At 32.7% G+C, this 11,635-nt stretch overlaps 1 protein-coding gene across 6 annotated transcripts in view; it reads right to left on the bottom strand.

Annotated features, from left to right (window-relative positions):
- Positions 1–325: 325 nt before the first annotated feature.
- Positions 326–11,635, bottom strand: part of ZBTB44 (zinc finger and BTB domain containing 44) — a 115,546-nt gene continuing 104,236 nt past the window's right edge. For 5 of the 6 annotated variants that reach the window (XM_027877671.1, XM_027877670.1, XM_027877673.1 and 2 more), the window contains one exon: positions 326–8,266. In XM_027877671.1, the coding sequence (XP_027733472.1) occupies positions 7,984–8,266 (283 nt within the window). In that variant the 3' untranslated portion in view covers positions 326–7,983. The remainder of the gene's footprint in view (positions 8,267–11,635) is intronic. The other variant, XM_027877675.1, reaches the window with a different exon arrangement.

The following is an 11,635-nucleotide window of genomic DNA, read 5'->3' as shown; positions in this document are numbered from 1 at the left end:
ACTTCAGGTAAAGGAAAATCTGATAGTTCCAGAGTCAGCCTCCCTCACAGGGTCTTTTCTATTGCTGAGGGTGTGTAAAATACTATGAAGAATTGTTCAATCCTCTGCACATTTATTGAAGAAACTGAGGCACAGCATCTAGCATAGTGCTTTTATGTAGTAGGTGCTCAACAAATGTCTCCTCAAGCAAAGTCCTCTTCCTTTTTAGAGAGACAAGTTAGAAAAAATGCTTATATCGTTTCCTCTGCCCTCAGATACCATTCACCACTTAACTGTTTAGCTAGAGGTGAGAAATATATGGTTAAATAACAACAAATAGAAAAAGTTTACTCCATAAAACATTAATAATATATTTTAATGAAAAAATCTTAGCCTCATGTTTCTATCCAAAGACACTCAAAAACTAGTGTTTCCCTGCCCTTTTTGCCCAACTGCACCTCAATTTTGGACCTCAATAAGGACCAGTTTGGAGAAATTTTTTTCTTTTTGTATTTCAAAACTTTTTTTTTTTTTAAAGATTAAACAACCAGGCTAGCAAAAAAAGTACTCAATACATAACTCTCCTTATATCAAACAAGCTAGTATTTCGGTACAATGTTATTATACAGAATATATACAGTACACGTAGGATCACAAAGCAAACACTACAGGCTCAGAACAGATTTGAAAAAACATGATATTCACATTGATTACAACAACTCTAAAAATGATTGTAACGTTCAAACGGCACTTAGTTTACAAAAAAAGTCACAAAAATATATATATATATATATGTATATATACACATATATAGCCACCAAGAACTATGGTTCCTGAAAAATACTAATAGCCAGATACTAGTATATAAAATGTGAATTTTTAAACATTGTACACATTAAACAAAAGCAAAACAAAAACTATTTCTGTTGTTGAAAGTCAAACATGCCAAGTAACTTAGTTGTGGCCACTGTCACCAAAAGAAGCTATATTTGAATGAGATGACAATTGGACATACAGCTGGTGATTGGGGACTGGCACAGTTAAAAGTTTTACTGTTGCTAGGAGCTGGGGGGGAGGAGAGGGAAGAAGTGGGAGAATACACAACACCACCCACCTACATAATTTAATTCACATTTTCCCTCCAGCAATACCCTATATTTCAAGGGTTTCACAAACTGCCAGTGCCCAGAAAGTCATAAAATGGCAGGGTTAAGAAAACCACCCCCAAATTTCCTTGTTGCCAGGGATATAGGCAAAATATTAAAGCATGCATCAGTTAAACAAAACAGTCACCCATCTGGAAGACAGTGGGGTATAGTTTTTAATCTAGTTTTTATTTTTTTTTGGTGGGGCCAGACCTGTTAGCTCTGTAAAACACTGAGCTACTATGGCAGCTAATATGAAATCATTAAAAAAAAAAAAGCAGCACACTTTTATATAAAAATCTAGTTCTCTTGCATTAAAATCATGAATCGTTTTCATGTGTCTCTTTAAGGGTCATTGCTTTTCATAATGTTTTGCATTAACCACCACCGATTTCTTCTATGATAGTCAGATTATGGCCTTTGATCTCAATTTGACTATCTTTTTATGTTGCTATAGAGAAAGACAATTAGAGTCTTGGAAAGTTCATTTTATTCTAAAAAAATGAGAATTTTAAATTTTAAAAAAAAGGGGTCCATTCTAAAAGTATCTTTCACAAATATATATATTTAAATATTAAAATACTAGGACTTTTATAAAATGGCTTTTGAAAAGATGGTATATGTACAATTGAGACATATACTATCCTCCAGGTTGGATATAAGGTGCCACAAAGATGCCCTAAAAAGAGGCAGGCAATATCTGATGCACCACGAGGCACCAGAAATCAGTGAAATTAAATAGTCTTGGAAACTTAGACCAAAACTTGGTTTTGGGGGATCATAGGGTTGGTTTTTTTTTTGAAGTTTAAAACAATGTTTTAAAATCTCTTGTAATAATAAGCATTGGAAGCCATTACTTGTTAGGAAAAAAAAAATGAACAAAGTTCGTGGTCTTATTCCTTTCATATCAGGCACCTGAAAGTTGAAAAGCAGTGCAATTTTCAAACTTTGCTATTCTCTCAGTATGAGAGACTTTAAGATAGCATGTCAACACGAGAATTAAATTGATAATCAGAATAAGCCGCCTAAGGAAACACAACATCTATAATTTTACAACAGAGATTTTTGCTATAAGTATCTGCTCCTATGGGCCTAGAGACAGACTGCTTCTCCTAAAATGAACAGCTTCTAGTAATGCTAACAGGAACTTAATGTACATCAAGAGGGAGATGATTAGTGTTCCCTCAAAGCAGGGAAGAAACATTTCTCCCTCATCAGATGTACTTTGGTATGTGAGCATTCATCAATGAGATTTTTAACTTGTCCAGCATAAAAGGAGAGGGTTTCCTTAAACTGCATCATGAAATTCAGCTATGGTTAGAAATTGGTGTGTGTGTGTGTGTAGAACCAAGGAATTTTAAGAATCACAAAACTAAAATCTGAATGAACAAAGTGATAGTATGTCAAAAGATCATACTTAAAATCTAGACTAGAAGCCTAACCAATAAATGCAGTCAATTGAAAAGAGAGAGCTAGCAACTGAAAAAATTGTTTTAAATCAGGCACTTCAAAATTAAATGACCAAAAAATTATTTTTCAAAAGTATGAATACAGTTATCTGAATTCCTAAGCTCTTTATAAACTATTATTATGTACACTAGAACTTCAATATAACAGTATTTGCTATAGAGTGAAATTTGGCATAAGGTAGATACCACTTGGAACCTACAGAGGGGAACTTAGTTACTGAGGCACGAAATGAACTTTGTTATGACAATCTCAAATTATGTACCTCAGCAGCATTATATGGATGAAGGCTATGAATATATTACTACTTGTACAAACATAGAAATGTTATCTCAGGAGAATTTAGTGTGTAAGTTAGTAAAAGTTTTTCTGTTTTAAGAATCTCACTTTCACAAACTCAATCCTTTTGGACTTTTTTTCTACCACAAAAACTATATTCATTATGTAATAAATGTGTCTAAGAGCATCAGTTTATTATAAAACAGAAAAATGCAGTGACTAGCTTGAGTGTAAAAAGGAATCGGAAGGTTAAACATACAAAGTTTTCTTCTGAAAAAGAAAGTAAGACTTCCATTAACAATTCTCCCACAAACTGCTATAGCCTCAAATAAGTTAGGGCCTTAGTTGTATTGAACATTTTGTAAAATGATAATGTCAGAGATGCTTCTCTTCATTGAATCTGACACTGGTCCAGTGAATAGTTAATTCAAAGTAATGTCTTTTACCTGGAATCTTTATTGCCTACTAAATATGGTTAGGTTAACTGGGGGATTCCTAAGAAAGTACAAATAAAAAGCTACATTGTCAAACAACTTTGAAAACAAAAGGGGGAATCAGGTATGGACTAATAGAGACCCAATTTAATGTTTTAAAAATTTGATAACTTATTTAAGAAGCCTATGGGACCTATTCATAGCATTATAAACTTCTCAAAGTATATATTCCAAAATAACATTTTTTTCATATCTTTGTAATTTTGTTTTACTGCTTAAGGAAGGGAAACTAAGTTAGTATTTGAGTATTTTAAGTCAATCATAAATGAAAAGGAGATGTCATTTTGATAATTTCTTTCAGTTATCTACTTCATAATGGTAATACTTTCATATCCATGTAATTATTTGAAAAATTATTTAACTACACTCACATGAGACAGTCTTTTTAAAGCATGACAGAGATGTCAATAAGTTGATTTTTAACCACATCCTAAATTCCTCAGTTAAACCAAAAAACACTTTAGTTAAAGATAAACTTCTTTATGTACTACCACAACTGCAGAAAGGCTACTGCATTATGTTGTAAATGGTAAATACTTTGGGGGAGGGGCTGGTTACAATAAATCACAAAGACCAAAGCATTACAAAATAATCTTCACAATGAGAACCAGTAAACAAGATCCTTCTATAGCTTTGGTTACTGCACTAACTCTTAGGCCAATAAGATCAATAATAGTTTAACCCTAGAGACTGAAAAAGCTAAATTAGTTTCTAAGAAGTTCCTCTTAGTCAAGAATGTATGTACTGTAAGAATTTGGCTCAGGAGGCATAATTTCATTGAGTAATTAACAGTAAATTAAGCTTGCTAAACATTCTATTAGATTTAACCTACTGAAAATATTTTAGCAGATAGCAGATTTTGGTTTGTTTCAAAGAATTAAAGGACACATATGGAGCTATGTTTACTGTGATCCAGAATTGAATTTGAAATATTTTTGCATAATAAAGTATAAGACTAAACAAACTTTGGTTAACCACCCAAACATTTTTACCCCCTTAAGTCAACTTGCACTTGAGAACTTTAAGTGGATTGATTAAATATGTCTTATTATTTAAAATTCAAATTAAGAGTAGTCCAACAACTTATTAAATTTTTTTGAAATTGTGTCATCATAATAATTGATAACATTTAAGACTCCCCATCTACAACCTCTTATAGAAAAATTAAAACGTAAAACACAGGAACAGAATACCAATTCTTCTCTGCCCCCTAGCCCCAAGATTGGATACATCCCCCTTTCCTACATGGATTTACAACTTAAATACTGGAAAGAACAACACTGATGATGTTAAAATGACTGTAACGCTTTCTGTGGACTAGGGCTAAAGGGCTGACCAAGACATATTATGCATAATGGCATACATTGAACTTTCACCAACGCTAATGGAAAGAACAGAATTAAGACAAAATGAGCTAATGTAGCTGTGACACCTGGCATCAAGGGGTTAGTAATGAGCACCTTTGCTCATTTCTAATGTACACTAGACTTATTTAGTAGATTGAAAAGCTTTTCTTATATAAAACCCTTAGTTTAAAAAAAGACATTTTATGATACACCCTAAAACTTTAAGCCCATTAAAACATAGCACTATTGGGGGGACATAAAAAAGATAGCTATATTAAATAATCTAAATGAAAACATTCCGATGCTTAAGTATTGTGGTGGTAATTTCTGTGGAAAAACAAAACAAGCACTGGTATTTTCACCCACGTGTATACTCTCCTACAAATTAATGATAAAAATTGCTTCCAGGCCTTTTTTAGAGAAATTAAGAAAACTAGAAATAAACATAATGATATCTGCAATAATTCTATAGCTTAATTTTCTAAAAGCCAAATATCCTTGTACCAAATGTATTTCAGTGACATTATCTACCTTTCCCCTCAAAAACCAAAGATTTCATTTAAATGTTCTCATACAAAATATCTGCTAAATACCTAGTATAAGTTGTTTTTTTGGTGAGGTGGGGAAGAGAGGGCAATGGAAGTAGTAGGGAATTAGTGAAGTTTAAGAGGCTGTTGTTAAAATTTACACAAACCTGGAAATCTGGACATCTGAAATTTCCAATTGTACAGAGTATCCAGTGTTGCTTATCTCACATGGAGAATATAGCCAGCCTGCCTTGAGAGCAACTACTGTGTAGAGCTCTCTTACCTTATTGCTCAGTTCTTGGGACAGGAGGATAGGAAGCTTGGACAGAATTATTGAATTCCACCTACTTCTTCCTTCTACCCTAAACACTACTTTTTCCCTCTGTAGCTGTGCATAGACATTAAATAAAAAAGGAAGAGATACTAAAATGTCAAAAGAAGGTAGAAATGAATGCTTCATATTCACTGTAGACACTTTATCACTTTTCCCCATTCAAAAAAATGGAACACTATTAACTCCTTGATTTTTTGGTGGGGAAGAAGGGGGAGGTTCACTTTTTGCCTTTGATTTAAAAAGAAACTAAGTTTCACTTATTATGTAACAGAAAAAGATAGGACAATACATTAAAAGAAATTTTAAAAGCCTATTTTCTTTAGTATGGATGTAGTACTGTTTCAAAAAGATGACAAACTGTTGCAAAAAGTAACTCAACCCAGTCAGCAAAAAGCGTAACTAGCGGTATACTATTTAACTTATCTTCCTAAAAAGTTCAAAGGTAAGCCCTATAATTGGGAACAAAATTGGCTTCATGGAAGCAAGGTAGGGAGCAGGAAGCAAGATTGGAAGATGAGGTAAAAACACTTTGAAGAAGGTTGAGCAAGTACCTTTATTCTAAGAAAAAACTGCATGATTTAACTTTGCCTATCTTTGTGTTTGTAAAAACTAGAAAATACTTAATGTTAAACTCTTTCAGAAGAAATTATGTAAGTTCTGACTGTTATAAAGGAATATAATGTATAATCTTATAGCATTTCTACCTTCATAAAGAAAGCCATGAAAGAGAAACAACTCAAAATATGATTAAATTTAGACACTGAATTAGCCAATTTTTGAAATGGAAACTAGTCCAATGAAATTAGCATATTTCTATGAAAAATAATTCTACATTTACTGCCCAGCACCTGACAACAATGCAGATATTTTACTTTTTAAACAGGGTATTGTTTCTGCATTTCCTTTTCATATTCTACACAAGTGATTTTATAATTTATTTTCGGTAACCATATGCAGAAACAAAGGATTACTTCAAATTTCATAACCCTGGGAAATCAATATACATTTTCTTTGGAGGCTCAAGACCAGTGATGCTTTAATGGCACTAGATTAATCACTAGCATCACAAAAGCTTCAATTCTGACTCAGGGAGAGTCGAATACCACAGCAGCATGAGGAATACCCACAAATCTAATGCTCTAATGTTACTGTTACTCTAACTACACTTGTCAGATCTTTGTAGATGCCTTCATGAATATAAGACCATCAGTTCCAATTGAGACTTTTTTAAAGCTAGAAAAAAAAAATGGAACCACAAACTTCTTACTTTATTGCTTTAAGTGTCTGTATAAGCTCTAGTAACTGCTGCCTTTAACAAACCTGGCAATAGTTTAAAATATTTTGGAAAAAAGATAATTTATCAGACTTTCTGTAAACAGCCCCCTGTTGGGTTTAAGAACTTGGCCTCTACAGAGAATTCCTTGTTTTATCCCAAACAGAATAATAAAAATCACCAACAGTATACATACATATGTATAAACACAAAAGACTCCAATATTTTACCTTCAATAAATTTGCTGCTGGGCCAGTATTTGAAAAATAAAATACAACTGAAGATGGGGTAGGAAGAAAACGGATTGGACAATAAACCACTTAATAAACCAAACATCAACGGTCATAGGTCAGGTAAACAAGCTTTCAGCCAAAAATTATGGCATGAAGATGTGTAGACTAGTTTCTTTTAGGACAGGATGTATATTATTCTCCTTCCTTATCTCTCAATTTCTAAATGTACAACTAGACTTAAAAGAAAAATCATAGTTTCTTGCAGACCTCCACATAAGCAAGAAATATGCATCTGGAGAAGTGTGAAACATTAAAGGATGGAGTATCATAAAAAAAGAATGACAAAGCTTCAAAAAGGCAATTTTGTTAAGTTTCAGAAATATTTACCATAATAATTTCCAAACAAAAACTTTACTTGTAAACAGTTCAAGAAAACAGCAGGCTCTACAAAATATTGTTCAAGGTCCTAAGTAGAGTGATAAGTATCTACTTAGTATATTGGTCTGTATGGTAATATATTTCTGGCATATATTTGCATTTTAGTCAGATTAAAAGTCTTCCGCTCTCTTCTTTCCCCAATGGCTTGCAGATAAGAGGCAACCTACAGTAATGGTGGAAGAAGAAATTACTAAGTGTTTTGAGTCAGTTTTCCTTAAGTGTATCACAGCTTCTATTTTGATTTGACATGATCTTACTGTACCACTCAGTTTTAGAGTGACCTCTTTGTCATGAAAAATGACACCTGTTGCAATTTTCTGTTTAAAGCATAGCTACAAAGTAAAAAGGATGTTCCCCCCAGTACACCCTTTCTTCTTTAAAAAATTAAATTAAAAAATGTACAGAACCAAGCACAGGCACTTTCTAAAACAAAACAAAACATAACAAAAACAACGCCAAAACATGAAATTATTCAATAGTAATAGAAGATAGCTCCAATTTTGGGGGGTCATCTCTAATTGTCTCAGTACTGGCACTGGTCTTTGGCTGCTCTGGCATTTCTTCCTCCTTTTCTGTCAGACCACCAAGAGACCCCAAGGGAAAAGTGCTTTCACAATTCTGAGTTGATGAGACCTGTGAAATGACGGGCATTTGGACAGACGAATTGCTTTCAAAACTGTGTTCTCCAAGCTCGTACTGAACTAGGGTCTCTTCCTGCTCCTGGTTTAAGTAGTCCGGTACTAGGAAATCACTAAATGAGGGGCAAAGGACAAAACACAAAGTTACTTTTCAAAGCAGCACGAAATGCAGTAAAGTCCTTGCCCAACCAAATTATTACTAAAACTTAAAGGAAAAGAAAATTTGATTCACAACATAAGTATTTCTTATAGCACTGCTCCTGAGTAAAATTAAAATAAAGGAGACCAAACATGTGGTATTTTGTATTGCTTATAATGCTACAGCAGCTTTACATTCTAGTTTACTGTCCTCTCTCAAGTTTCTTATCCTAATCACATCACATTTCTTTTCAGCTAAGAAAATGATCTTCAGGGTATTTCTACACTCAAATAAAAGTTATGAAAATGTTAAACTGGGAATATGAATTCCTACATTATTTCTGAAATAAAAATGAAATGCTAGTAGGCATGCATATATTTCAAGATTACAGTGTGTAGAGATAGTGAAAATATTACTGGATTTGAGGGGGAGGGAGAGGAGATGTTCTATGAGGGGATATAAATATGCTTATAAATATGTTAAAATGTGTAAAGCGGCTGAAGAATGCTTTCAAAACTATGTCCACATACTGGAAAAATAAAGGTTATATAACTGATATTTGGAGCAATTACCACAACCTTTTATTTGAGATGTGCCTCCCCGTTTAACTGGTAAAACCCAAGAACACTACACTAACATATTAAATATCAAAACATTTAAATTCTTCTCTAAAGAAAAAAGAAAACACAGCTATTAGAGGGTATATGTCAACAGGGTGTATCTAATCATCAAAGTACCTAAAAAGCTGCAAACAGCAATATGCTATCTAAAAGTGCTTAAGAATGGAATGGGCCTGTCATCCTTTAGCTCAACATTTGCATCTGAAAAATACTGTCAAAAATTCATTGACAGAAAAATATCTGCTTAATGGGCAAATTAAGGGAAGAATGCCTAACTGCATAAACATAAGAAGAAGTATTAACTATTCTATATGTTGATTTTTAAAACTATTCGTGGAGAGCAGGGATTTTGGACATTTTTACCTAGCAAAGAATGTTAACAAACAAAAAACAAAAAACAAAAAACCATAAAACATTTCTTCTGTTAGTAGTACTCAAACAGAGAATTAAGGAATCTGTAAAAAAAAGAATACTACCATCTTAGTGATTTTATAAAAAAGTGTCACAAACATAAAAGGCACTTGTCCTAGTGCTTAAGGATATGAAAATTGTTTCTAAATACTAACAGGAGTCAGTAAAATACATTCTCACACTAAAAAAAACAATGGTGCTTTTAAATATGAATAGTAAATTATTTTAAAGGAAGATGTTATTTTCCAATTTTTACAGATATCTATCTTAGCAACATAAAAACACTATACTTATGGGAGTATTTTAAAAATATTTTGCATTTGGAGAGACAATCTATATCTTACATTTTATGAAAATACAAAACTGATCCTATCACCATATCCATTGAAACAAGCATATCTTCTGAATGAAATGTCAATATCTATCTCAGTTTCTTACCCTGCTGGGTAAACTATATACAAATCCAACTTCAAAAAGACACTAGACCAGGGGTGGGGAACTTGCAGCCTCAAGGCCACACGTGGCCTGCTAGGCCCTCAGGTGCAGCTTTTTGATTGAGTCCAACTTCTACTGAATAAATCCTTTTCTTAAGGGGATTTGTTCTGTGAAGTTTAGATTCAGTCAAAGCGCCACACTTGAGGACCTAGATGGCCACATGTAATCTCGAGGCTGCAGGTTCCGCACCTATGTACTAGACAATAAATTTAGGGAGCTAAACCCTTCTGCATACTTGGATTTGGGAATATTTTACCTAGTAGAAAAATTAAAAAATCAAGTCATTTTCAGACACTGAGGTGAAGATATAAGAAATACTTATGAATTAATTCTCCAAAAAAAGATTTTCATTCAGATTCCAATGCCAATTTTAAGCAATAATAGCAGTGGTAGTAATAACAGCTAGCATTTGAACAGTGATTTAAGGTTTACAAAGCCCTTTACAAATATTATCCCATTTTATTCCTCACAAAAACCAACGTTGGGAGGAAGGTGCTATTTTACAGAAGAAGAAACTGAGTCAAACAAAAGTTAAGAGACTTGACCAGAATTAGTTACTAAGTATACAGGCAGGATTCGAACTCAGGTCCAATGCTCTATCCACAGCACCATGTAGCTGTTTGTATGCAAATTTCACTACAAAAGGGATATATTTTGACCTCTAAAAAATTATTGCTTCAACATCTCTAATTGCTTTAAATATTTTATCAATTTTGATTAACTAAGTCTTTCATCATGTCTGAGTTAAGAAAATTTCACTGTTAGGGCATAACTTTTGTCATGACTGGACATTTTACCATCAGATTATTTAGCATGAATCAAAGAAAGTACAATGAAAATTTGCATGGGCCCAAACATATACCCAATGTACAAATTTTGACAAAATCTTAAGATGATGTTAGAAACGAGACTATATATAAAAAACAAAAGAACCACATTCATTTACTCTTCAAAGCCTAAATAAGCTTAGTTGGTTCACACAGTCAATTAGAATCTTCTAGCTTAGAGAAAACTGTACATATACAGTTAAAGTTCTATAGTACGAGAATCACAAAGATATAAAAAATTCAGTTTACCAATGAAAGGATGGTTAAAACTTGGTCACTGTGCCAAGCAAATAATGAAAAATTTCTTTAAAAACCAAAGGGAGACCAATATTTGGGAAGCAGGAACTAAATATACTAAGCAAATTTTGCCCCTAAAATGAGAATGTTTTGCTTTCGGGAAAAAAAGAACTTTGGTAACAAATAGAACACTGCCAATAAACAAAATGCTTTTATAAATGTTACCTTTAAAGTTAAGAATGTTACAGTGTTTATGAGCTCAAGACACAGGCAGTTTTCAATAAGTACTAAAAAAAATTGGGGGAAAATAGAAATGTAACTCTTCTGAAAATTATTATTGATAGCAGTCTACCTAAGGAGAAAGATAAAAGGAAGAAAGGATATTTCACTGATCTTGTTCAAAAGGGTAAAAAGGAAATAAATGCAATTGATCTATTATAGTTTACTCCAAAGTTCCTCTATAAAAATACTCCATTTGATAAAAATATTCTCACAGAGCTTAAAAGAAAAAGAAATGGTCAAAAATCTATTCTTACCCCCAAAGTGTCTGAAATAATTCATTATAGCCAAATATTATGATATGGTTAATTGTATTGTAGTCCACTGTGCAAATAACATTAATATTATAGAATGATTTTGTTAGCTTATTATTACTTAAAAAATAACATTTAAAAGTGTTCTGATTACTGTAAAAAATCTTAATAGTGAGCATATAAAATGTATACAACTAAGAAGTGATCAGAGTATGGATAG

The sequence above is a fragment of the Vombatus ursinus genome, unplaced genomic scaffold (genome assembly GCF_900497805.2).
Source record: "Vombatus ursinus unplaced genomic scaffold, bare-nosed wombat genome assembly UNPS02014813.1, whole genome shotgun sequence".
Taxonomy (NCBI): Eukaryota; Metazoa; Chordata; class Mammalia; order Diprotodontia; family Vombatidae; genus Vombatus; species Vombatus ursinus.
Note: the sequence above shows the minus strand (reverse complement) of the source record. Positions and strands in the feature narration are given on the sequence as shown.